This window comes from Mustelus asterias, chromosome 15 (assembly GCF_964213995.1).
Source record: "Mustelus asterias chromosome 15, sMusAst1.hap1.1, whole genome shotgun sequence".
In the NCBI taxonomy this organism is placed as follows: Eukaryota; Metazoa; Chordata; class Chondrichthyes; order Carcharhiniformes; family Triakidae; genus Mustelus; species Mustelus asterias.
The window spans coordinates 29401944-29429615 of record NC_135815.1 but is presented as its reverse complement, the minus strand read 5'-3'; the positions used below and the strand labels follow the sequence as shown (position 1 = coordinate 29429615).

The 27672-nt window shown below is 42.1% G+C and overlaps 1 protein-coding gene across 2 annotated transcripts in view; it reads right to left on the bottom strand.

Moving 5' to 3' along the window:
* The window catches only part of thada (THADA armadillo repeat containing), a 330756-nt gene that overhangs the window by 56720 nt on the left and 246364 nt on the right, over positions 1-27672 (bottom strand). The window contains exons 31-35 of one of the 2 annotated variants that reach the window (XM_078229694.1): positions 27051-27481; positions 26601-26725; positions 9145-9217; positions 8892-9048; positions 7421-7552 (exon numbers count right to left, since the gene is read on the bottom strand). In XM_078229694.1, the coding sequence (XP_078085820.1) occupies positions 7421-7552; positions 8892-9048; positions 9145-9217; positions 26601-26725; positions 27051-27481 (918 nt within the window). Of the gene's footprint in view, positions 1-7420; positions 7553-8891; positions 9049-9144; positions 9218-26600; positions 26726-27050; positions 27482-27672 lie in introns of those variants that run through there. The other variant, XR_013499627.1, reaches the window with a different exon arrangement.

The following is a 27672-nucleotide window of genomic DNA, read 5'->3' as shown; positions in this document are numbered from 1 at the left end:
CAAATGATAAGTCTGAATAATTAGTAGAGAAACAATTTTTTTCCTCAATAGGTAGAAATACAGTAGAGTCCATCATGCTGGAAAACATATGATAGAGCTGTGGAGAGTTAATGCATGAGATTGAGTGATATTAAGTGAATCTTGTACCTTCACCACTCAAAGGAAACAGTCAATAATTTTTAAAGTCATCTCTGTAACAAAATCTGGTTTGCTGTGTTTTCATTTTTGTTGTTATTGCTTATATTAATAATCAAATGCTTGGTATATGATCAGTTTAAGTTATGACAAGCCCTGTGCCTCCACTCTTTCATTCCAATTACTTATCTTCACCTGTTATAAGGTCTATATTCAGGACTGCTTTTGAGGTGACAGCTGTTGGCCAGCCTTTGCTAGTTTTCTATGTTCATGTTATTCTGATATGCTTGCCAATTCTCTCCACTCCTACTGTGACTTCTTTATATTATCTCAATTATGCTTGGGAAGATTTTCAAGACTGGAAGTTTGTCTGGTTTCTGCATTTTTGGTAAATGCTCTGTGTAATTGTATTTATGTGAATACTTTTCCAACTGCCAGGAAGTGACAGTGGTTACAGTCTAAAGCCCTGATTCATGACTCCAAAGCCAAATCCATAGACTCCTGCCCAACAGCAAAATATTCAACCACATCAAGCCTTATGATTCATAAAAAACACACAGTTGAATTACTAAATGTGTATTTCCATTTCAGGGCGGCAAAACAAATCCTAAAGCAGCCTGTCAAATCTTCTGCAAGCTGTTTTTTTTATTTACTGAACACAGCAACGACCTATGGAATTTTGAATTTTATAGGCTGGACATTGAGACATTGCTGCAGAAATTAAACAACTATTCTCAATTAGTTACTTCCTACTGTTGGTACTGAAATTATGCAAAATGTAAACCTATAACTAGTCTTCTGTTCAAGCTATGCATTAGACTTCTTGTGATAAGATGTATATTCAATATAAACTTCAAAGTAGCAGTCAAAAAGCTTTAAAGATACTTGAAAAAGGTTACTTTTTATGTGTTCCTTTGTTTACAAAACAAAATGCAGACATTCTGAAATACTTTCATTAGGTTTCTCAGGCAAACATGGAAGCAGAAATGAGCAGATTAATGACTCAGTGACTTACGTATGGGAGACAGATCTGGTGTATCCCAGTTCTCATGAGGGAAATAATGGGCACAAACTCAGCGGTGGGATTCCAAACCTGAATTTGTTAACGATTTATTGATTTCGTACAATTATTTTGAAGTGTATGGTTCACAGGAACAAAAAGTGTTTTGCCTGCCCCCTTTCATTGCTATGAAATGCATGTTCTAAAATAATTGCACAATTAATCTTACTAGAATCCCGGCTGGAAAGACTGCAACCTGTGAACTAACCACACTGTGGCATAATCTGCAAAACAGCTATAATAGTGTGGATTCTCCCAAAAAAATTCTAAGTTCCCAAAGTGCGGGAAAACAAGAGTAATTCCCGCCAATATTTTTAGCATACTTACCAGAGCGAATCTCCGACACTCTGAGCACTGCAGAGTGCCTCAGCGGGATTCACTCTGGAAAGTAGGGGGTGGAACCCATTCCCACTCAAGAGGCCGGCAGCATAGCACTGAGTGGGCCACTGCGCATGCACCGACCTGTCCCAGCAAAGATTGGCGCATGCGCTGTGGTACCCCCCATTGCTGACCTTTCCGATCACTGGCCTGCCTTGCAACCACCCCCGCCACCCCGCCCCGATCGCTGGCCGCCTGGTCCCCCTACCCCCCCCCCCCCCCCGATCACTGTCCTCCTGGACCTCCCTGGGCTAGTCCCTATGTCCTCCCCCCACCCCATTGGCCAGCCCCAATCTCCCCAACCACCCCCCCCTCTCCCACTGATCCTGATGACCAACCCTAATGTCCCCTTTCCCCTACCTGACGGCCAGCCCTGATAGCCCTCACTCCATCCCTCCCCTACCAATCTTTTGCAGAGTGGCAGCGGGAACTACTGCCCGGTGGGCAATGCCAAAGAGCCCCCTTGGGCGGTGCCAGGCTGGCACTGCCCAAGGGGCACCCCCCCAGCTACCCCCGACCTCTTGGGGAGGCCACAATCACCTCTGTTTCCTCCAACGGGATTGGATGCCTGTTCTCTGTTAGTGGGGAGCAGTCGTAAATGCCACTGGAGGGAACCACTCCCGACAGGGAGGGGGGGAGATACTAGCGGGCCCAGACAATACCGAATTTTCATATGATTATCAGCATGAATCCCGCAAAACGGCCTCCCCTGATGTCTCCCAGCCCACTGTGCTACTTGAGCAGCACTGTGGGCTGGGAGAATCGCCCCCAACATTTTTTAAATGGACTTTACAATGTCATAGAATCATAGAAACCCCACAGTGCAGAAGGAGGCCACTCGGCCCATCGAGTCTGCACCGACCACAATCCCACCCAGGCCCTACCCCCACACATTCTTACCCACTAATCCCTCTAACCTACGCATCCCAGGACTCTAAGGGGCAATTTTTAACCTGGCCAATCAACCTAACCCGCACATCTTTGGACTGTGGGAGGAAACCCACGCAGACACGAGGAGAATGTGCAAACTCCACACAGACAGTGACCCGAGCCGGGAATCGAACCCGGGACCCTGGAGCTGTGAAGCAGCAGTGCTAACCACTGTGGCTAACCACTGTGCTACCGTGTCAGCTCGTACCTACAACTATTTAAGGGAGAGTCGACATATGTCAACACTTTGTCATTTGAAAAGGTCTTTCAAATCTCTTAGGTTTTCTGCAATCCCGATATAAACATTTTTACAAACTCTATCTCCACAATGTCTATGCTGATCACGGGTGTCCTGCATCCAATTGTAACCGATTCTTACTTATCAGAGGATAAGGATCCCAAGCCTGGACATACTGGGCAGGATGTTATGACCTTGCTCGGGCGAGGCTCGTGAAATCCCACCCGAGGCCAGTGGAGAATTCCATTCTGCGAGCCTAGCCCACCCCGGAATCAGGGTGGTAAAATTCTGGCCACTCTCTTTCACCTTCTTCCATCAGGAAAAAGATACAGAAATCTGAAAACACGGACCAATGGACTTCAGAACAACTTCTTCACTATTGCCATCAGACTTTTGAATGGTCCTATCACACATTAAGCTGGTTTTTCTCCTCACCCTATCGGTAACTGCAACACTCTATTCTGCACCCTATCTTTTCCTTCTCCCCTATGTACTTTATGAATGGTATGTTTTGTCTGTAACATCATGCAGGGAACAATACTTTTCACTGTATCCCAACATATATGACAATAATAAATCAACTCAATCAATTCAATTTTTATTTCACTTTTGGAAATTATCTATCAGCTACTGCACGCAACAAACTTCAAAGGGGAGAGGGAATGATGAACTCGAGATGGAATGCGAATTGGGCAGGAAGTTTGGTGTAAGAAAATGCAGATTAGCAGATAAACTTTAGATTCATTGTCATACGAATAACAAGATATTTCCGAATTATTTTAGATTAAAAATCTGTTCACTTTCCCACCATCCCAATCTACAAGGACTTGATTTTTTCATTTAGAAATGCAATAAAACTTTTTTTTTGGGCAGAGAAACAATCCTTCCATCCCTTTCTCAGATTCCATTCAGCACCTTCCTCTAATAGTAAAGTTGACATGGAACGCTCAGTGTAATGACTTGTGGGTGCAAACCAACGTTGTGACACTATGCAACTTAGTTTTCTGAAACTCCAAGCACAGAACCACATGCTGCATTTTATTCAAGACAAGTACAACACTACAATTTTTTTGTTCACTGCTCCATCTTCCAAACTTTTAGAAAAGAGTCTTTCATTATCATTATGAACTGTCATATGAAACACGCATCTCACATCCCAGAATAGCTGTGCCATTGTGTTATGTTACACTTCATATCAATGTTTTGTAAGAATGCAGTACACTCAAGGCTATTTCTTTAATGTTTAAAATTTCAGTCTGGGTATCAGTTATTCATTTTGACTCAATGCCATGGATTTCCTTACTGCACCATTTGTTTCTTCGTTGCTGCACAAGGGAGTGTCAGCATCAAGGAGGTATTAAGGAGGGAGAGTGAATTACCGACAACAAGGAGGAAAGAATACAGTGCAGCATTTCACTTAATGCATTTTGGTAAAGGAATATAAATATACAATTTCTTTATCCAGTTCGACAAACTATCTCCATATCGACATTAAGCAGCTTCTGGCAGGGGGGAGGTCATTAAATGAAATCTTCTACCATCTAAAATAAATATTTTTCATTTGCTGAAAGAAGGGAGGAAATTATTGGAAGGGAGATAATGGGTAAGAGACTATATTCACACGATCAATTCAAAAACATTGCCTTGCCCTTAATAACACCATTATTATAGTATTGAGAATAATATATGAATTAGACATGATTGGAGTGACTCTCCTGGCCCACTTCACTAATTTATTAATGCAGCAGACCATGAGATTTCAGCGGGGCCGGATTAGCGCGATCCGTGCTGGGCATCCAGCCCGAAGCGCCTCTCCCAGCGCCAGATTTCTGACTCCATCAGCTCCGCACCGGAAGTAGGCGTGGAGCTGCATTAGGTATGCAGGGGGGATTTTAATATAATTTAAGTAGGATTAGCAGGCCTGGGACTGAAGTCTCTGGGCCCGCTAGCCTCCCAACACCCAACAACCCCCCCGCCCCGCCCCACCCTGTTAAGAGTGGTTCACTCCAGCGGGGTTTATTGTAGTTCCTCACTTTTGGGAGCTGGCGGCCCGACCCCGCTGGAGTGAAGTGGGGGCAATCGGGGACCCCCCCAAAGGGTCAGGCAGCAGATGGGGGGATGCCTTTCATTGATACCTTGGCAGTGCCAGCCTGGGTCCCCTGGCACTGCCCAAGTGGCAAAGCGCCAATGCCCAGGGGGCACATTGGCATTGCCCATTGGGCATGGGGCAATGCCAAGGGGGCAGGGCATATGGGGAGGGGGTGAAGGGGGTCCCACTGCCACTTTGCAGACAGGACTTGTGGGGGAGGGAGGCCAGCGATTGGGGCTGGCCATCGTGATGGGGGAAGGGGGGGGATGCAGGGGAGTGGTGGCACTGCGGGAAGGGAAGGAGGGTCCTGGCTGGGCCTGGCCATACTCGGGGGGGGGCCAGCGTTGGGCCAATGGGGGTGGGGTCTCACGGCCAGCAATGCAGGAGTCTCGGGGCTGGCCAGCGATCGAGCTGGCCAGTGATCGGGAGGCCAGCAGACAGGGATCACTGCGCATGCGCCAATCTTGACAGTGGCCTGCTCAGCGCTGTGCTGCTTGCCTCTCCAGTGGGAATAGGCCCCGCCCACTGTTTTTCAGTGTGATTTATGCTAGTGCACTCTGCAGCACAGAGTGTGGGAGATTCATTTTTAAATTCCCACTGGAAAAAAAAGCATGATTTACTCCAGTTTTCACTTGAATTTGGCACTTAGGGTTTTCTTGGGAGAATCGCACCCCATGTATAGTCGAATTCATTTCTTTTAAAACTTTACTTAAAAGTAAAAAGCCACAACAGTTTGATAAACTTAGATGATATCAGTGCACCACTGGTCTAACAAGTTTGCAGTTCTTCGTAACGTCTGGCTAATTAAATAAAACATACCTTTCACATTTCACTCTGGCTACAGGAATAATCCAATTCAGAGGTTATTATACAAGCAAAATGACACAGTAAATTACTTTATTGGTATGCATAGTTATGAACGAACATATAGTTCCAGCATACCTGAATACCTATGTTCAATGAAAAGAAATGTTATACACTGATGAAAATGATCAACCTATTAAACTGGTAAGTCAGTATTGAAAGACAGATTCAAATATAGTTCCCAGCTTGTATCTCTATTTGCTGGTGAACTAAATTCAAGACTGAGGATGGAAAATCACTTGCATAACATGACTAGAATGCAATACCTCATAAGCCGGCTCAGACCCATTGAACCAAATTACCTCCTGTGTTGTAACAATTCTGTGATTCTGAGTGGATAGACACAGGTAGGCATCCTCAAAAGTTAGAGGTGGAGTGAAGCTAAAATTTGTGCTAACTAAGGTCAAAAAGGGATTTACTTATCTAGGCTGGGATTCAAAACCATTTAGATCTAAAAGTGTAATGACACAAACAGGTAGAGCCTTTAAATGTTGTTTGAAATCTGACGGTTTAGCAAATAAAGGGCTTCCGGATACGGTAATTAATTCTCATATATGTCCCATTCCCAGACTGTGCTTGATTAGTTGGTTTCATCAAGGAAATCAACTAGAGCACTACAATGGACCTAAAGTTGCAAGGCAGAAAAAAAATAATCCCTAGGATGCCAGTTCCTTACTGCTATCTAACATTGGGGTGGCATGGTGGCACAGTGGTTAGCCTGCTGCCTCACAGTTCCAGGGATCTGGGTTCGATCCCAGGTTTGGGTCACTGTCTGTGCGGAGTTTGCACGATGTCCCCGTGTCCACGTGGGTTTCCTCCGGGTGCTCCAGTTTCCTCCCACAGTCCAAACATGTAAGGATTAGGTGCATTGGCCATGCTAAATTGCCCCTTAGTGTCCCGGGATGCATAGGTTAGAGGGATTAGCGAGGTAAATATGTGGGGTTACGGGGATAGGGCTGAGGTGGGATAGTTGTCAGTGCAGACTCAATGGGCCCAAAGGCCTCCTTCTGTACTGTAGGGATACTATGATTCTATGAATAACTACTGCAAAAGTGTATGTGCAAACCAAGCCTGGAACTTACACTCTCACTAGCCAACTGATACCAACTATCTGGATTTACACATTAAGTACTAGGACGATGTAACCTCCTGTTGAACTGCTGCAGAGCAAGAGTAAAGACCCTGTGGGAGGGGAAGGAAGGGGAAAAAGTGCCTCTACCTGCAGGAAGCATTACTTCTATAACATAGTAATGATTCTACGTAAATAGTAGCTCCATTTTGTGAAGTTTAAGTGAGCTGCAATCAGAGACGTCCTTCATTCTATCAGAGACATTTTCCATTTGACTACAGACCCCTTCCAGTCTATCAATCAGAGATGTTTTCAATTCTATCAAGATAATTATAGATATTTTCAATCTTACCAATTAGATGTTTTCCATCTTCTGTATGTAGTTTAAATTAACCATGATTATGTCCTTATGTCAAGAGGTACTGAATCTTTAAAGACTTCACAGAAGTACTGTGCATCTCTTCACAAAATATACAGTTTTGAAACTATGCACTTACAAAACAAACTTCCTTTCGCTATCCCAAATATGTACTTTGTGCTTCAATCTTGATTGGCCACTACTATAACATAGATGTATATACTTTTTATATGTGCAAACTTTCTTTTGTTTACATAATCAACTTCTTTCAGAAATAGGTGAAAAAACAAGCATCATACCATCTTTCTTACAAGCCTTCAGAAAAGGTGGAATCATCTGTATAATATCTGTGGCCTTGTCCCTCACCACTTGTTCTTCATCTTGTAGAAGGATGAAAATACATTTCCACAATGTTAAGGTATCCAGAATATCTGCATCACAAAAGGGGGTTATACTTACATAGTGACAGGTATCTGAAATAATCCTGCTGCAAATAAATATTTAGAGGGGAATTTTTATGGACTGCCTTTATAACAATGTGTTTTTCTTTCCAGGGCCCCCAACCAATTTCTGACTGGTTGTATAGCATTTCTCTAATACCTTAATCACGTGATCAAAACTCACGAGATTATGCAATAAAAGTCAGCAGGTATTTCACTGTAAAAGATACAGTATTCTATTCTCAACTAATGTCCAAATACTTTGAGGCTTAGAAATTACTTTGTCGGGAAAACAAAGTAAGTTCAATGTCACAGTTTATACCATTATTAATATGGCAGGCGACATACATCTAGCACATATTGAGTATATGTGTCTGTCCATCATATTGGATGTTTACTCTTAGTCTGAGTCTCAAAAGAGCGACATGGTGTCATACGCTACAGCATAGGTTAGTGGATTATGATTACAAGCAAGGCATAGGGCTGATTTCTCCTATTCCTACATGGTAAGATCAATTATAGTAATCTGACCTATTCTTCCTGCTGAAATCAACAGAGTGTAACTTGAATGGGGATGTTCTAGTTTGTATGGTACTGGATCTTTAGCTACTAGACTAATAATTGAGCTCACAATCAATTTAATCTACAATAATTACATTTGCTAATAAATTATTCATTGCAACAAGTTTTCTTTAATCTGCTTCTAAATACAGTGTTATGTTAATAAACCACTCTCGGTAGCAAAATGTATTTTTATTCTCCTGCACCCAGAGGTTCCTGATCTAAATATCCTACAGCTCACAAAGTTATATGTATATGTCTTTCTGATTGGAATATTTACCTACCAAGCTTAGGTAGGTAAGATTGGATCAGACCTAGCCTCCACAGGCAAACCATGAAATCAACTCACGATTTTAAATCAATGTAAGTAATCAGAACTACTCTTTATGGACTGACATATTTCAGACCTGTTCCGATCAGATAAGGTGGGGCTTCAACTATGATTAATTAACATGTGTAAAACAAGATTTTGAGGGGTGTTTAGTGCATTTAATGCAGGCTTTGATTAAATGTAAAGAAGCACTGTACTGAATGAGGTGAGTTCAATGATTCATAGAAATATTAAGCTATCAAAGAATGATTTACATTATAAATATATGCAATGTATAATGAAAGCTGAGATTACTGTACAATGTATTTACAAATACCTCTGGGGGGAGAATATAAACAAATCAGATGCAAATGCATTTGGATCCAAGCATCAATTCACAGAGCAGCAGCAATACATTTCCTGCTTACATCTTCTATTTAGCCTGAAGTATTTACTCACCAAAATAAAGTTGTTTATTGGCAAGCAAAGATGGGACAGCATCAATGAGGACTTTTGCAGCTGTCAATCGGATTTCTGTTTGCTGCTCAACTCCACAACTCTGTGCAACTAAATGAACCCACTGTCTGAGATCTTGAGTTATGGAATCCAAGGATTTCTGTTGAGACCAGAGGCATATATGAGAAAGCTATAGAAGCTTCTCACAGAGGTAGCATATTGATTCATCGTTATACAAGTAGCTAGTTTCCATTACCTCTTGCTTCTTCAGCACCAGATGAATCACCAGCTTTGAGGCCAATGTGAGTGTAACACTTTGCATCTCAATGCTAAAAATTAACAAGAAAAATACAGTTAATGTCAATGTTCAGCTTAAATTCAAAATAAAAGTACAACTACTATCTACATGCACTTGAAGAAACAAAAAACAATTTAGACATTGCCAAATGTATCCTTTCAAGGTATACTTCTAAATATCCTCAAAAATATCTGTGTTTCATGGATACAGAACTCTCTAACATGATTCATGTTTTGGGACTTGCATGTTGGACATCAAAATGATTGCCACCCTGGAATGATGCAACCTTAACTTGGAAGAAAGTGTTATGTTTAAAAATTAAATTTTCCACAACTGTTCATTATTAATGCACATGACATTTTGCCTGTATCTAAAGCCAGCTACTCCAAGTACGTTAAACTACATCTGAAGATTTAGCTTAATAATACGGCAATTGATTGCTAACATGTATCCTGAGGAGGAACCATTGTCAAATTTCATGCAAGCTCACTTCTATTCACAATGTGCCCAAAATGCATAACTAATTGGGGGAAGGAAGGGTAAATGAAGAAATGTTAACGCAAGCTTACATTCAAATGCAGCCTTCCCACAGTGTGCACTTGGAAACCAGGAAGGTATGACAGTGTCTAATCCTCTGAACATGAAAGCAACAGGCCCTTAAAAGGCGGCTACTATAAATTAACAAGGCAACCCAAACATTAGATTTACTGAGGGGTTATTCAATCACACAAAACCACAGCATCTTTACAGTGCAGAAGGAGGACATTCAGCTCATTGATTCTACACTGGCTCTCTGAAAGAGCATTCTACCTAGTCCCACACCCCGATCTTATCCCTGTAACCTTGCAGTTTTTCTTTTCAAATAACAATCCATTTGAACACCTTGGTGGAATCTGCCTCCACCACCTTCTCAGGAAGTTCATTTCAGACTCTAACCACTGCCTCGAGGGGGAAAACATTTTTTCCTCACATCATTTTTACTCCTTTCACCAATTATTTTGAATCTGTGCTCTCTAGTTCTTGATGTTCTCTTGAGTGCGAACAGTTTCTCACTATTTTCCCTGTCCATCTCCTCCTGGATCTTGAACACCCCTATCAAGTCTCCTCTCAGCACTTTTTTCTCCAAGGAAACCAGGGCCAACCTCTCCAATCTATCCTCATAGCTACAGCTCTTTGTCCCTGGAATCATTCTTGTGAAAAAGAAAGCTGAGAAAATAATAAACTAAATAAATAATGCATCAATGGAATGGATGTTTTATAATGCCCCATCATCAATAGTACAAAGAAGCAAGTTGATTCTGTTAAAAAAAAATTATAGTTGCGTATTATTCAGATCAAGTTCAGATGAAATTTCAACTGCTTATACTACAATTCCTAATAAGGTCAACCATTTGCAATGTAGCACTCTTGTCTGGGAGCCAGAAGATTGTGAGTTAAGTCCAACTCCAGGCAACTGAGCACAAAATCAAGACTAATACTTCAGGGGAGTATTGATCAAGCGTATGCTGCACTGACAGAAGTGGTGTCTTTTGGATAAGATTTTAAACCAAGGCTCTGTCTGCTCTCTCAGGTACACATGAATATATCCCATGGCACTATCTGAAGAGGAGCAAGGGAGATTTTCCAGTATCCTGGCCAAACTTAATCCCTCAGCCAAACCTAATTTAGTTCATTACTGTTTGTGAGCAAATCAGCTGCTGTTGTTTCCCACATTTTGAGATGCAGTCGCTGTTACAAAGTAATTCACTAGCTGTAAAGTACAATGGAACCTTCTACGGTCATGAGAGGAACTATATGACCTGTCGTTTGGTAGTACATAACTTGAGCCTTGCTGAAAAAGAGATTTTTTGTTGAAGCTTTTTGTCTTGCACTGATCAGGACAATTCGTAAGAATACCAAATGTAAAGGGAACAACAACATTTATATTGTATGAGAAGAGAGTGTTGATTGGTTGGCAAATGGATTTTGATTGGTACAGATATTGCCATGAAAAATGTATCAATTGATGGTGACTGATAGTTAACTGCCAATCATTGCTTGAAATTTAAACCAGGCAACTTGACTCTGATTGGCTAAGGCGATTACCTGAGGAATGAACCAGTGAATGGCTGTCACTTATTTGGTTTTGATGAAGCAGACGCAACATGAGTACCTGTTCTTTCTGTCTGCAAAGAGCAGAGCCCTGTGTATTAATATAGGTAGCTTCCAGTACACGCAAATGCACCACACTATAGGCATGACTGACAATCTTAAATTGGTTGTTTGCGTAATTCATAGTACACTGAGTATTATTTACCAAATGTTGTCCCATCATGGAATCACATCTAATGTTGGACACTGTGTTTTGAACTTTGCAAGCACAGGCTGGTTGGATATGGTCTGTTCCGTGCCCATTGCGAATAGTGGAAGGGACATGCTGTTTGATACAATAGGTTCCGGAGGATTGGAGGATTGCAGATGTGGTCCCTATATTCAAGAAAGGGAACAGGGACAGCCCGGGAAATTACCGACCGGTGAGTCTAACCTCAGTGGTTGGTAAGTTGATGGAGAGGATCTTGAGAGACAGGATTTATGATCATCTAGAGAAGTTTAGTATGATCAAAAGTAGTCAGCATGGCTTTGTCAAGGGCAGGTCGTGCCTTACGAGCCTGGTTGAGTTCTTTGAAAATGTGACCAAACACATTGACGAAGGAAGAGCGGTGGATGTGGTCTATATGGACTTCAGCAAGGCGTTCGATAAGGTCCCCCATGCAAGACTTCTTGAGAAAGTGAGAGGGCATGGGATCCAAGGGGCTGTTGCCTTGTGGATCCAGAACTGGCTTGCCTGCAGAAGGCAGAGAGTGGCTGTGGAGGGGTCTTTCTCTGCATGGAGGTCAGTGACCAGTGGAGTGCCCCAGGGATCTGTTCTGGGACCCTTGCTGTTTGTCATTTTCATAAATGACCTGGATGAGGAAGTGGAGGGATGGGTTGGTAAGTTTGCTGACGACACCAAGGTAGGTGGTGTTGTGGATAGTTTGGAGGGATGTCAGAAGTTGCAGCGAGACATAGATAGAATGCAAGACTGGGCGGAGAAGTGGCAGATGGACTTCAACCCGGATAAGTGTGTGGTGATCCATTTTGGCAGATCCAATGGGATGAAGCAGCAGTATAATATGAAGGGTACCATTCTTAGCAGTGTAGAGGATCAGAAGGACCTTGGGGTCCGGGTCCATAGGACTCTTAAATCGGCCTCGCAGGTGGAGGATGCGGTCAAGAAGGCGTACGGCGTACTAGCCTTCATTAATCGAGGGATTGAGTTTAGGAGTCGGGAGATAATGCTGCAGCTTTATAGGACCCTGGTTAGACCCCACTTGGAGTACTGCGCGCAGTTCTGGTCACCTCATTACAGGAAAGATGTTGAAGCCATTGAAAGGGTGCAGAGGAGATTTACAAGGATGTTGCCTGGATTGGGGGGCATGCCTTATGAGGATAGGTTGAGGGAGCTTGGTCTCTTCTCCCTGGAGAGACGAAGGATGAGAGGTGACCTGATAGAGGTTTACAAGATGTTGAGAGGTCTGGATAGGGTAGACTCTCAGAGGCTATTTCCAAGGGCTGAAATGGTTGCTACGAGAGGACACAGGTTTAAGGTGCTGGGGGTAGGTACAGAGGAGATGTCAGGGGTAAGTTTTTCACTCAGAGGGTGGTGGGTGAGTGGAATCGGCTGACGTCGGTGGTGGTGGAGGCAAACTCGTTGGGGTCTTTTAAGAGACTTCTGGATGAGTACATGGGATTTAATGGGATTGAGGGCTATAGATAGGCCTAGAGTTAGGGATATGATCAGCGCAACTTGTGGGCCGAAGGGCCTGTTTGTGCTGTGGCTTTCTATGTTCTATGTCAACCGTTGGGACTTATGGCCTATATACCTAGCATCACACTGGCACTGAAATTCATATACTACATTACTCATTTGTATGATAGACAGAAAACCCTTTTGGTTTGACATCAGCATCCTATTAGTAGCAAATACTACTCCTGTTGCTACCGCATAGTAGGAACATGAAGCAGCTAGCTCCATCTGTTGCTCAACTTTGTGAGATACTTTGCCCTTCCTAAGGCAGACTGGGCACTTTTCAGAGCTGAAAGTGAATGAGCCTAAGAATCTAAACTGTTATCTCTCCTGAGTACTGGATTGAACCAGAGTGATATTCTATTGCAGTACATCAATCCCAAAGTTGGGTTTCAAGCAATGAAACAAGTTATATTTGGAAGGCTCTTCATTGCATTGGGTTTCTGCTATACCATTTTGAAAAATCTTAACGCTGCCACTAGCAGGGGAAATACAATTATATTCATGAAAACCACATTGCTCACCGAGATGGAAGACAACTGCAGAGTACTCCATTTATTTTTGTTGAAAGAAGCCAGGAATTCATGTTGGATTTACCTCCTCATTTCATGTTGCACAGTGCTATGATCTGGCAGATGGTAATTGCTCCACAAACCAAATCCCAAAGAGAAAGGCAAATCCCAAAGGCAAGTTTATCACAACATTTTTCTTTTTGTATTTTGACCACAAGAAGATACGTGTACCGAAGTCAGAAGCCATTAATTTCAGTAACACTTGGGGATTTTAAATATTAAATTAAAACATTTATTTACAAAAGAAAACTTAAACATACAATATTACATTTACACAGTTAAAATTAGTCTTATAGAACATTTTTCCTAAAAGGATTTCCGACTTGGTTACGCTCACAAGATAAACACAGCTTTAGGTAACGATCCCTTATGTTCAGCTATAAAAAGGAGTAATATTACCACCTTGCAAACCTGCCTTTGCTGAAGGGAAGGTATGATTCAGAGCCTCTCAATCTCTCCCACTCTGCTGTGGAAATTCAAGAAACTTTAAAACAAATCCTGCTCTGAAGAAACATACACTTTTCTGGGTTGGCTGAAGGTTGCTTCATTTTTCCTTTTCACAGCTCTCTTCCAACACAGAGCAACACGCCAGGAGATTTCATGCGGTCACTTTCAACGAAGTTCTCGCCTCTTCTCTTAAGTAGTCTTTTCCCTCTTTCACCTTGATACTACTGTTCTTACTTATCCTTCTTTGAAACTTACCTTGTCCAAAATATAAAAATCTTTGCATGCTCTCCTGATTGCTCTCATGCTTGGGTCAAATTAAATTTAATAACCTTGCCACAGTTGTAAATCCTTTTCACTCCCCATTGACATTTAACAGCTAAAAAGTTCAAATCCTTTTGATCAATGCAAATTTCTACCCACAGTTTATTTACTTATTGAAAATACAAGTTGGAAATATTTATTTCATGTGCATGGATGGAACTTTTCCATTACTGCACAGAGTGCTGACTGAAGCGAGAAAACCAGCATGGAGCTCGCTGGTGGGGCTAAAACAAAAAACCGATAACTTTGGTAATCCCGAAATCAAGTGTGGGTGAAAGATACACCCAGAAGAGACTACAATACAACTGGGGGTTGAACATAGGGTTTAAAAGCTAAACATAACGCTTATATCCAGCAGATGTGAACAGGAAGTTCATAAATATAGAAAGTTTCAGATATAAATGTTTATCAAGCTAGTAATGCATTAGTTTTTTCAGAATAATTTTTATTCAGTTAATAACTCATTTCAAATAATTAGACTAAGATATCAATACAAATAAAGCACTCAGGAATGTAGAATTTATGTGAGTTTACTGACCAAAATTTCTGTGCGAGTCGGTCACACTGATGACACTGAAAATACATAAATAAACTGACCTGACTCAACAAAAATCTCCTTTAGGTTAAGGATGCAAGTCATAATGATGACTTCCAATCCGAAGTTTTGCATTTTAATTTAGTTCACTCAGTATTTTGAGAACTTCTGTGTTGTATTTTTTTTTTAAAAGGACAAAGTGCAATACAATTTTAGGATGTTAAAAATCTGGCTAGTATATTAACCAATTTAGCAGTTTATTGAACGTTATATTTTTCTCATCAACACATGCAAATCTATCCACAACTGCCTCAAAGATTTTGGGACCCTTATAGTCGTTTTAATCAAAATCTGCACCTGTTTATTAAAAATACCCACAGGGTTTTATTTGGCCTAACAATTTACAGAAAAGTGAGGGGCTGTTAGGGACTTTTTAGAGATTCGTTCTCACATTTGATATGACGATGCATTATATGTACTCACATGAGTCATTGTGTTGACAAAATCATAAACCTTCCGCAAGAAATTATCCCCGACACCCTGCCAATCATTCAAAACTCCATAATGTTCAAGTAAACAACAGTATTGACATGTATGTATTGATTTTGGATCAATATCCAGGAACAAAAAAGTTTGACAATTAATGTGACTTCAGTGGAGGCACGTTCTGACTGAATTTCTAGTTGAGCTTAGCTAAATGCTATTATCTCAGCAATTTAAACAAAAGCTTCTAATATTTAGGGAAAATAATTCCCCGAGGACTAAATGGAGCATATTATATATATATATATATATATATATAGTTCCTTCTCTCCAAGTGTTGAAATTTAAAAAAAAGTTTTAACAGCAATGGCATAGCTTTATTTCTTTATTTTACTGTAACCCGACAATGACTTCACGTTCTAATCTTTGTTTATTTAAAAAAGTGACATATGGATTTTGTACAGAAGCTTCACTATCAACAATGTTTAGCATGTGTTGCAGATTTTCAGTTTTGCAGCACTGTGAGGTACATTTAAAACTAGATTGAGTTGCAGTCTATGCTATATAAATTGAACTTTTGAAGTCATTGGATTAATATTATGTGCTTCCACATACAAGAATCGGGTATGAATGTAATGTAAGAAACACAGCAAACTAATTTCCGTGATAATGACCAGATGATGTTTTACTGATGCCAGTAAATGAGAAATATTGAGCAGAACAACAGGGACAGCTGCCCTACTTTGCCTCAAAATTGCACCATGGCATCCCTTTGTGTGCACCCGAGAGACTTGGCTTATTGTCTCTTGTGAAAGATGACACCTCTGGCAGTGCAGCACTACCTTGCACCATGTAAACCTTTAGCAAGAAATTATCCTCACTACTCTGCCATAGAAGTGTCAACCTAAATCATGTGTTTAAGTCTCTGGAGTGAGATTTGATTACACAACCTTCCAACAGTGGCAAAAGTGCGATCGCCAATGCATGGCTGGCACCTCATAACAACAATGACTATCTGTGGATACTACAGTACTCAGGTTAGAGCTAAAGTAATGTGCTCAGAGTCAACTCTATTTTGCATTTAATCAAAACTAGTCCTGGCCTGGAATTCTTGGTTTCTTTTATTAAAAAATGTACCACAACTACTATAATAACTTGTGCATATGACACTGAAAGTAAATGGTCAAATCACTCAGTGGTTTATTTTGCTTGACACATTATTTGCCACTAAGGAACTTTTTTCCTCTCTGACAGCTGACCCAGAGGCTTTCATTACAGGAAAGGATGAAAGTGGCAAAAGGAAAATGCACCAAGGAAAAGAGAATTAAACTTAAATATCAAAGACATAGTTCTTACCCATCAGTGGACACAGTTTTTCCTTATTTACTCCTATCTAATCCTTTCATGATTTTGAACACTGCTATTAAAACTTCCCTGAGCCTTCTCTGTTGTAAGGAGAGCAATTCAAGTTTCTTTATTCTCTGTACATAACTGAGGTTTCTCTTCACTGATGTTATTTTGATGAATTTCCTCTGTATCTTCTTCAAGTCTTTGACATCCTTCCTAAAGTGTAGTGCTCAAAATTAGATACCATGTTCCGGCTGAGGCCGAACCAATGATTTATAAAGATTGAGTATAATTTCCTTGAGTTTTGCGCTCTATTCATAAAGTCAGGGACCTCATCTGCTCTATTTTTAACAAGAATATCATTTTATCAGCTTGCCCAGGTACCTTCAAACATTTGTGCGTGCCACGTCTTTCTCTTCCTGCATCCATTTTAAAATGGTACACAAACATTTTCTACATGGGCTGTAACTATAACTTGGAATACTTTATCTTGGGGAATAATTGAGGTAGACGTCAATATGTTTTTTAATGGGAAAGTAGATAAACATTTGAAACCTTGGGGAACAAGCAGGGCAGTGGAATTCTCCAACAAATAAAGTACGTGGATATGTGCTGTAAACTTTACAGTTTCTTTGAAATTTTGTTTTCCACAAGTACAAAAGTACAGCCTCAGCCTGGAAAATTTCGTTAAGAATCTCAGGAAGTTAGAGAACTATTCATAACACAAAACTACATTTGGTTTGAATCAGGTTGATTCAGTTAACTCATGCACTAGATAACAAATTTCAGCACAGTACACATTCAGGAAAGCAAAGGATTGCACTAAGGCTTGTTTATAATGAGCCTATTCAAAATATATTGATTCACAAGTGACATTAAACTGACATGAAGTACGTATATTGTTTTGAAAAAATGTCAAGGTGGCACAGTAAGGTGCATCCAGTGACAACTATAATAAGAACGGATAGGTCCTGAAATTGATTCTGTAGTCCATTACATCATTTGGAGGTGACAAAGGTGATATGTGGGGGCTATCTGATAGTTCTGAAAGAATAACAAATGGCTTTTGGAAGATCAAGGCTACCCTTTGCAAAGATGACTGATCATCCGGATACGGAAACTACACAACAGAAAAGAATAGATAAAAATAAATCCATCCACCAAAAATGTTACTCCTGCCCTACAGGAATGCTGAAGTAATAATTTCATTGTTTATGCTTTTTGGGGGAATCTAATCAAGATGCCTAAACTTATCAGTATGATGCATGCTGCATAATTTTACCATCTAATGCAGAGTGAACATGACAAGGAAGATGATTATACGCAAGCAGGAAGATTTGTGCAGAATTCTGAGATTAAAAACTCCATTATGGCATTTGCTACCAAATAAACCTGTTGGACTTTAACCTGGCGTTGTTAAAACTTGGCATTTGCTACCAAATAAGCCTGTTGGACTTTAACCTGGTGTTGTTAAAACTCTTACTGTGTTTACCCCAGTCCAACGCCGGCATCTCCACATCATGACCTTTAGATGAACAAGGAAACTTCTTCTGCAGTTCTACTTTGGATTTCTGATGTGGAAAACCAGGAGCAGCAGCAACACCAGCATGTGCAGCAGCAGCCTTCTCCTCAACCACCTCTGCTCCACAGGGGTAAGCACCAAGGCCAAGCTCCAGAACGTGATTACTTTCCCAAAACAGGCAGAGGATAAACTTCTTGGACTGAGCATCAGTACCTCATGAGGTTTAGTCTTTCCCAGCAGGCGCTTGTTGGCATTTGCAGTTTCCTTGAAGACTCCTGCCAACTGGACCAGGTGGGCACACATTGCCAGTGGCAGTCAACTGAGGAGTCCAATATGAGATTTAGGGCCTTAATTTCTTTGCTTCCAGTTCCTTTCAGGAATCTGCTGGTGATATTTGTTGAAATTTACAATCTGCTGCCTACAAATGCATCTCACAGATGATGGGTGCCATGTTTGCCCGGGCTGGGAAGTTATGTACACTTCGCTACTGATATCAGGATGAGAGGGAGCTCAGATTTGCTACTCTATCCCTGTGGATTGCATCTATGTGGCATACGAGGCACCCGAGATTAATTAATCAAGTAAAAGAGATTCTACTCCATCAATTTTCAGCTGGTCTGCAGCAGCAATGACAGGAGCTCCAGTAGATTGAAGGTGATGAGAGCAATTGATCTTTGGAAAAGGACAATGAAAAGGAGGAGGAGTCTGATGTGACATGGGTACCTGCAGCTGCACATTTAACTGCCAAGGATGCAAGATGGACTGATTCAGCCATGCTTTTGAAGCAGGGTAGTCACTTGACACACCGATTCTGAACTAACTAGCTATCCTTTCAAGCCCCCAGCACAAATCAGTCCCACCAGCGACAATTCATCTCTGTTACAGAGCACTGCTCGCCTTTAACTCACATCACATCACTCTGCTCAAGGCAGGTGGCAGACAAAAACGTGAAGGATGGGACAATGGAGTTTTGAAATAAATGTTAAGGTTCATAAACATGAAACAGAAATGTGACCATCTAATGCAGTGTTAAGCACAAAAGTACACACCCTTTGTGCTACTACAAATCCTTCCTCTTTTTTCCACTACTGCAATGTGATGCAACCCATGTGGCTTCAGCAGAGCTGTATAGGCAGGCTGCTCAGAAGTTCTTTGGCATATGAAGTACCTGCCAAAGATCTGTGTGGGAGCAGACTTGGCCACCTTCTTCTTCTTAGGCAAAAGTAGAGGATGACTTGCTTCCACACTAAAATTGAGTTCTCAGGTGACTGAGGAGTCCAATATGAGATTTAGGGTCTCTGTCACAGATGGGCCAGACAATGGTTGGAGGAGCGGGTGGGTGGGGTGCCCAGGTTGCCATACGTTCCTTTCGCTGCTGATGCTTGGGTTCAGCTTGCTCTCAAAGACAAAACTTGAGGTGTTCAGCTCCTTCCCAGATGCTATTCCTCCACTTCGGGCGTTCTTCAGCAAGGGATTTTCAGGTGTTGGTGGGGATGTCGCACTTTTGCAAGGAGCTTCGAGAGTGTTCTTGAAGTATTTCCTTTGCCCTCCTGGGACTCGCTTGCTGTGTCAAAGCTCCTAGTAAAGCGCTTGCTTTTGGAGTCTTTGGTCAGCAGAGCTGATCAAGCCTGGTTAATGCTTCAATGCTGGGGATGTTGGCCTGAGCAAGAACATTGATTCTGGTGCGCCTATCCTGCCAATGGGTTTGCAGAATCCTATGGAGGCAGTGCTGGTGGTTTTGAGGTGCCTGCTCTACATAGTCCACATCTCTGAGCCATATAGGAGGACGGGTATCACTACTCCTTTGTAGACAATGAGCTTGGTGCTGGGTCTGAGGTCCTCGTCTTTAAACACTCTCTTCTTCAGGAAGATCTGACACACAGAAGGCAGTGTTGAACCTCATCGTCGATGTCTGCCCTTGTTGACAGTAGGCTCTCAAGACATGAAAAACAATCCACATTGTCCAAAGCCTGGTTGTGGACTTTGAGAACTTGGAGGGGCGGGCAGCGCTGTTTCGTGGGGGCATGTTGGAAGAGGACCTTTGTCTTCCATATATTTTACGTAAGGCCCATGCTCTTGTACGCCTCGGTGAAGGTGTTGATGATGGTTTGGAGCTCAGCCTCCAAGTGTGCGCAGATGCAATCATCATCTGTATATTGTAGCTCAATGACAGAGAATGGGACGATCTTGGATCTAGCTTCTAGGTGGCAGAGGTTGAACAGATTCCTGTTTGTTCTGTATTTTAGCTCCACTCCAGTAGGGAGTTTGCTGAGGGTGAGATGGAGCATTGTAGCAAAGAAGATTGGGAAGAGCAGTGGTGCAATGACACAGCCTTGCTTGAGCCCAGTCTGAATGTGAACTGGGTCTGTAATGAATCCTTTGATCAGGATCATGGTTTGCATGTCAACGTGGAGCAGGCAGAGGATGGTGACAAACTTATAGGGGCACCCGAAACAGAGGACAGAGGAACATAGGAATTAGGAGCAAGAGTAGGCAATTCAGCCCTTCGAGCCCACTCCACCATCCTATACGATCATGGCTGATCTCCATCTCATCCTACTCCACTTCCCTGCCTTTTCCTCATAGCCCTTTATCCCACTTTTGATGTGGCATGGTGGCACAGTGGTTAGCACTGCTGCCTCACACGCCAGGGACACGGGTTTGATTCCATCTTGGGTCATTGTCTGTGCGGAGTCTGCAAGTTCTCCCCGCGTCTACGTGGGTTTCCTCCGGGTGCTCCAGTTTCCTCCCACAGTCCGAAAGATGTGCTGGTTTGTGCATTGGCCATGTTAAATTCTCCCTCAGTGTACTAGATCAGGCCCCAGAGTGTGGCGACCAGGGGATTTTCACAGTAACTTAATTGCATTGTTAATGTAAGTCTACTTGTGACACTAATACATAAACTAAAATATTTATCTATCTCTTTCTTGAATCCATTGATCGATTTTGCATCCACTGCACTCTGGCGCAGTGAGCTCCATAGATTCACTACCCACTATGAGAAGTAGCTTCTCCTTTCCTCTGTCTTGAATCGCCCCCCCCCCCCCCCCCACACCTGCCCCCCCACCTCCCCCCTTACTCTACAACTATGACCTCTTGACCTAGACTGTTCTAGAAGGGGGAACATTTGATTAACATTTACTTTATTAATCCTGTTAAGTATTTTATAAACCTCAATCAAATCCCCCCTCATAATTCTATTCTCCAGCGAGTACAAGCCCAAGCTACTCAGCCGCTCTCATACGATAGCCCCTTCAACCCTGCAATCAATCCAATGACCCTCTTCTGAACTGCCTCCAGTGCCACCACATCCTTTCTAAAAGGCGTTGACCAAAACGGAACACAATACTCAAAGTGTGGTCTCACCAACGACTTATACAATTGTAACAACACTTCTCTACTTTTATACTTTAGATCCTTTGCAATAAATGCCAAGATTCCATTTGCCTTCCTTATAACATTCTGCACCTGCATACCCACTTTCTGAGACTCATGCACAAGGACACCCAGATCCCTCTGCACAGACACCCTTTGAATCGGTTTCCCATTTAAAAGGTAATTTGCCCTTTTATATTTCCAGCCAAAATGGATAACCTTGCATTAATCCACATTAAACTCCATCTGCCAGATTCTGGCCTATTTTCCTAGCATATCAATATCCATTTGTAAAGTTTTTATCTCCTCGTCACAGCCTGCTTTCCCACCTATTTTCGAGTGGTGAGCAAATTTCGCTCCATAATCCTTCGTGGTTGACAATGTCAAGAGTCTTTGTGAAGTTAAAGTACGCCATGTACAAGAGTTAGTGCTGTTCCCTGCATTTCTCTTGTAGCTGCCGTGAAGTGAAGATCATGTCTGCGGTGCACCTTAGTGAGTGGGATCGGCATTGTGACTCTGGGTGGAACTCTTCAACCACATGGAGAAGGAGATTAAGGAGGACTCTTGTGATTAACTTTCCTGTGACCAAGAGCAGGAAAATTCCTCTGTAATTATTGCAGTTGGACTTCTCACCTTTCTTGACGATGGTCATGATTACAGCATCTTTCAGAACTCCTGGCATGTTCTTCTCCTTCCAGATAAGGGAAATTAGGTCATGAGTTTGTGCCAGTAGTGCTTCTCTGCCATGTTTTACTGCTTTTGCCGGATTCATCCTGCTCCTGATGCCTTGTTTTATAGTTGTCGGATGGCCTTTACTACCTCACGCTAAGTTGGGATTGTGCTAATATGGTGGCAGAGATCACAGTGCAAGATGGAGTTGAGGATACTCATGTTGAAGACACAGGGTGGGATATTTCAGCCACGCTCGTCCCAAAGCCGGAAATTCCTGCCCGAAGTCAACGGACCTTTGCATGGTCCGCCCCCATGGCTGGCGGGATTGGAAAATTCCGCCCACAGTCTCTGTAAGGTCTTTGAAATGCTGCTTCCAGTGGGTGCTGACTGCCTCTCTGTTCTTTATGAATGCTTCTCCATTCTTGGCCAGCAATGGGGTGGGGCTGTGGGTGGTTGGGCCATAGGTGGTCTTGACTGCGCTAAAGAAACCTTGTGCACCACAGTTGTTGGTTAACTTCTCGATCTTTTGCACTTTCTTCACCCATCATTTGTTCTTTAGGTTTGGGTTTTTTGCTGGAGCTCAGCCATGTATAGAGGTGCTTTCTTGTTCTTGTGTTGGGCTGCTGTTTCAGGTTCAGAAAAGCCTTGCACTTGCTTCTTATCAGTTCCTGGATCTTTTAGTCGTTCTCATCAAACCAGTCTTTGTGTTTCCTGGTCAAGTGATAAGGCATCTCTTTGCAGGTGCTGACTATGGAGGCCTTCAGGGCACACTAGACACTGTGGACACTCTGGATCACGAGGTGTCATCAGGTTGGCAGTGAGGTGATGGTTGAATAGGGCTCTCTTATCAGGGTCTTTTTAGTGCCTCAGCATTGATTTTCCTGCGGCATTATTTCTGTTGCCATTGCTGCTTTGGTGCTATATTGATGTTAATCAAAGCGGATTAGATGGTAGTCCATCCAGCAGTTGTGGCTCCTGTCATGACACGGGTGATACACACGTCCTTGCAGTCCCTCATTTGGATGATGACATAGTCAAACAAGTGCCATAAGGCCCTGTATTTGTTTTTCTGACAGAACAAGGTGTTGATTGTGACAAGACTGTCTTCTAGGCATTTTGTCAGGAGCAGGGTACCATTGGTGTTGGATTTCCCTACTCCCTCTTTGTTGATTACATCTCCGCAGAGGTCTGTGTAATTTCCAACTCTGGTGTTGGAGTCACCAGGGAGGATCAGCTTTTCGCCAGTTGGGACTCGATTCAAGGATTGCTCAAGGCTGGAGTAAAATTCCTCTTTGGATTCATCTGTAGCTTCTAGTGATGGAGTGTACGCACTGAGGACTGTAATGCACTGATTCTGGGCTAGGGTGAACTGAAGAGTCATGAGACATTTGTCTATTCAGCAAGGGAAGTCTCTGAGACTAAGGAAATTAGGCATGTCAGCTGCGACTTTCACCAACTTTTACAGATGCAGCATAGAAAGCATTCTTTCTGGTTGTATCACAGCTTGGCATGGCTCCTGTTCTGCCCAAGACTGCAAGGAACTACAAAAGGTCGTGAATGTAGCCCAATCCATCACGCAAACCAGCCTCCCATCCATTGACTCTGTCTACACTTCCCGCTGCCTTGGCAAAGCAGCCAGCATAATTAAGGACCCCATGCACCCCGGACACTCACTCTTCCACCTTCTTCCATTGGGAAAAAGACACAAAAGTCTGAGGTCATGTACCTACCGACTCAAGAACAGCTTCTTCCCTGCTGCCATCTGACTTGAATGGACCTACCTTGCATTAAGTTGATCTTTCTCGACACCCTAGCTATGACTGTAACACTATATTCTGCACTCTCTCCTTTCCTTCTCTATGAATGGTTGTTTTGTCTGTATAGCGCGCAAGAAACAATACTTTTCACTGTATGTTAATACATGTGGCAATAATAAATCAAATCAAATCAAAGATGGCTAAGTAGTTTGTTTTTAATATCAACCTTGTGGAGATGGTGATCTTTTTCTGGTTTATCTTTCCAGAAGAAGGTGTAACTGCCACCTTGTCCTTGAGCTGGACTTCCCCTGCCTGCCAGGTCTTGCTTAGGGTGGTGATGTCAATGTCAAAATGCCTGAACTCCCAGGCAACAATAGCAGCATGCCTTTGTATGTCTGTCGCTGTTGGGATTGTCCATGAGGGTCCTAACATTTCAGGTTCTGGAGAAGGCAGAGTGAGGAGGCTTATCCTTCAATGTGGCTTGCCACTTGTCTTTCATGCTCTGATCAACTCCTTGGTCGCTTCCAGCAAAAATTGCTTGCACCTTAGTTCTCTGAGGCTGACTTTTTCCTCCTGTTTGCAGAGCACAGAATCTACTTGAGGGTCTTTACAGCCACAGCATGATGTCCAGGGATGCATCTGAGAAGTGTGATGCTGCCTTTCCACATGGAAGTTGCCTCCATCAGTGAAATTGCTGGCTGTTACATCACTTCAATTCTGACCCTCGAAGGATTCCATTTTGTTGTGAAGCTGAGGCAAACTGCTGCCTACCTTGTCTAGTGGTCAGGAAGCCCAGTAGTAGCAGATGCCTTGGCTGAGTTAAAATAAAACACTGACAAATGTACTGCTGAAGCTTTTGTGCTATCAGCAGCTTCCACTGCGAACAGGTCTGATAGCTCATTGTATCTGCACCAAGAATATGCACTACATTTCTTCTGCATAAGGTAGAAGATCATCTTTTTGGGCTTTTCATTTATAAAACTTTCATGGCCTTATCCAACAAACTTCCCACACAATAGATAAATTTTAAAAATGATTTTTTTTGTAACATTTGTATATTTAAAGTAATAATGTCCTATAACCATGTTTCCTATTAATAACCCTATAAGGCCCTACTTCACAATCTCTCTCAGTGTCCAAATGCTCCCCGAGTGGCAGCAGAAACTACGACAATTGGTTGTTATTGGGTAGTGAAGCACTGTTTTGCTGGGATGATATGTAGGTTCATCAGTTGTTCATGTAACAACTGGAATCTCACAAAAATTAGTGACTCCCCAATCGTCTGAGCTTGTAAGTGAAGTAGGAGGATATGCCAAACCTAAGAGAAAGTCAGCTCATAAAACCGTTTTCCTGCCATATTTATGATCCTGGTCAGTACAAATGGATGACCATAAATCTGTAAGCAGCAGTCCTTAGAGGTATCTGATGGTATTCACCATCACTGCCCCTTCTATTACATATGACAGCGACAGGACTCAAATATTTCAACAGTGTTTATCATAGGGGGCAGTTTTGCACTTCCCCAAGGTGGGTTCTGATGGGAGGGGGTGTAAAACTGAATGGATGGGATTCCCTCTGGGAACACACCCACCCTGGTGCAATTTCACAATTGGCCCCGGGTGCAAAACATGCCCATTCACCTATTAAGGCCTTTAAGTGGCTACTTAGTGACCACTTAAGGACCTTATTCAACCTAACCTAAATGTTTAGGCTAGCAGGAGCAGTGAGGGTGGGAGACATTTCCACTGTTTGTCATCTTGGACGGGAGGGGAGGGAGGGTACAATGCCTCACTCTGAAGGCCCCCTCAGAGTTGGGAGCGACCTCCCACCCCGGATATTGGAGATCTGAGTCTCCCTCCCCACCCTGCTTGCAATTGAGTTCTATGCCCTTAACTCTTCAGCTGCTAACAGATCCAATTTTCTTTAGCTACAAGCTTGACATATTTTCCCTGTGCAGGGATTGTATGTAGCACAGTTAGTATGAGTATGTCTACGCAATGAAGGCATGCAGTCAGGATTTGTCTGGACTTGCAAAAATGGAACTTTCACAAACATTCTATGTTTCTTTAAGTAATAGGATGAATGAAAAAAATGAAACAAATAATTAATTTAATACATGTAATGTAACAACCATGCGTGTAGTTGTGTAGAATTGGCAACTTGTCCTGTCTCTGGCCTTAGTCGGTTTTCAGTACAGAACTATGTTTGCGATAAAGCTCAAGGTCTGAAATTTACTATGGTATCTGTTTTTCTAAGTGCAAAACAAAGACTACTGAGAAATAACATTTTTTTTAGGCTTTATGCCACACCTACTTTCCAAAAATGCTCCACATTTCTGAACTAGTCCTTGAATAATATATCAAATATGATAAAACACTGCCACAGTGATAGGGGCATGTTAAAGACTCTCACTAAAATATGGGATAATGGTTTCAGAGACCAAGGCAGATTGTTCAAGCTTCAAGAAGTAAAAAACTGAAATTTCAACAATGGTGCAGCGTGTTAAACATATTCAGAATCTCAGACTTAAACTCCCTATTAAATATTAGAAGGGTACCTGTTTTTTATTGTTTCCGCTATTGACAAGATCCACTTGAGAAGTTTGGCCTCAGTCATGACTGATGTACTCAGCATCCAGGGAAATAGTGTCTCTATATTTAGATGGCACAATATTTTCAGGATCTAGGATGTTTGAAATATCAATAGTTAGTTATAAACCTCCACAAAGATTGCTTTTATGTTTCAAGGTAAATGTCAATGTTAGTCATTTGACTGACCTCTTAGCTTTGTCTGATTAGTAAGTGATCCACGTTAATGGTCATTGTGAGTACATTCATTTAGCAGCACCACTTTTTTCATAATTTTTAGTTTATATATAAAAGTAGTTTGGCTACTGTCTCATTTTATTTGCAAGGTTTTAGGCAGAAGTCAAAAAAGCCATACTTAAGATATTTATTTGTGAACTTCTCATTTATATTGCACGTTGCTTTATCAGATAATCCCTCACCTTGGCAAGACATTCTGGGTGTTTTTCTTGCACTGCTAGCTTTTTCAGAGTGTCCTCAACTTGTGATAACAGGAACAGTACATTCCCATTTGTCTCTCTGACCTGGTTGGAATCCATCTCCTCCAGCCACAACAACACTGTCTCCAGGGTCAGAAAGCGTACTTCATTAAATTCTGAACATAGGAGATGAGAAAGGAACAGGCTGGATTGAAATTCAGCAGTTCCAGAAGTCAACTCATGGATGGCATCTGGTGACAATGACCTTGGCTGTAGAGAAACTGATTTTACCATTACTGACAATGTTAGCTTGGTGATGCTTCTTTGCCACTGAATCAAGCCAGGTACCGGAGAAAACCTTTGCTGATCAGTAAATAATTCTGACTCCAGTATAATATGGTGGGTGGCCTGCCAGAAGTTTAAGATCTCTGGATCTGAAAGAAAGCATTTACAAGTTAGGGCTGCATTGCTAAACAGAAAGCAATTTGCTTTTGAATTATCAACTTAACACTTTTCAAATTACTTTGAAGGGTCAATTTTATATATAATTACTGCCCCAGCCCCTGCCTACCCGAGTTAAAATTGGGGCTAAACTATCAAGGCTGGGAAAAAATAGGTCTACTGC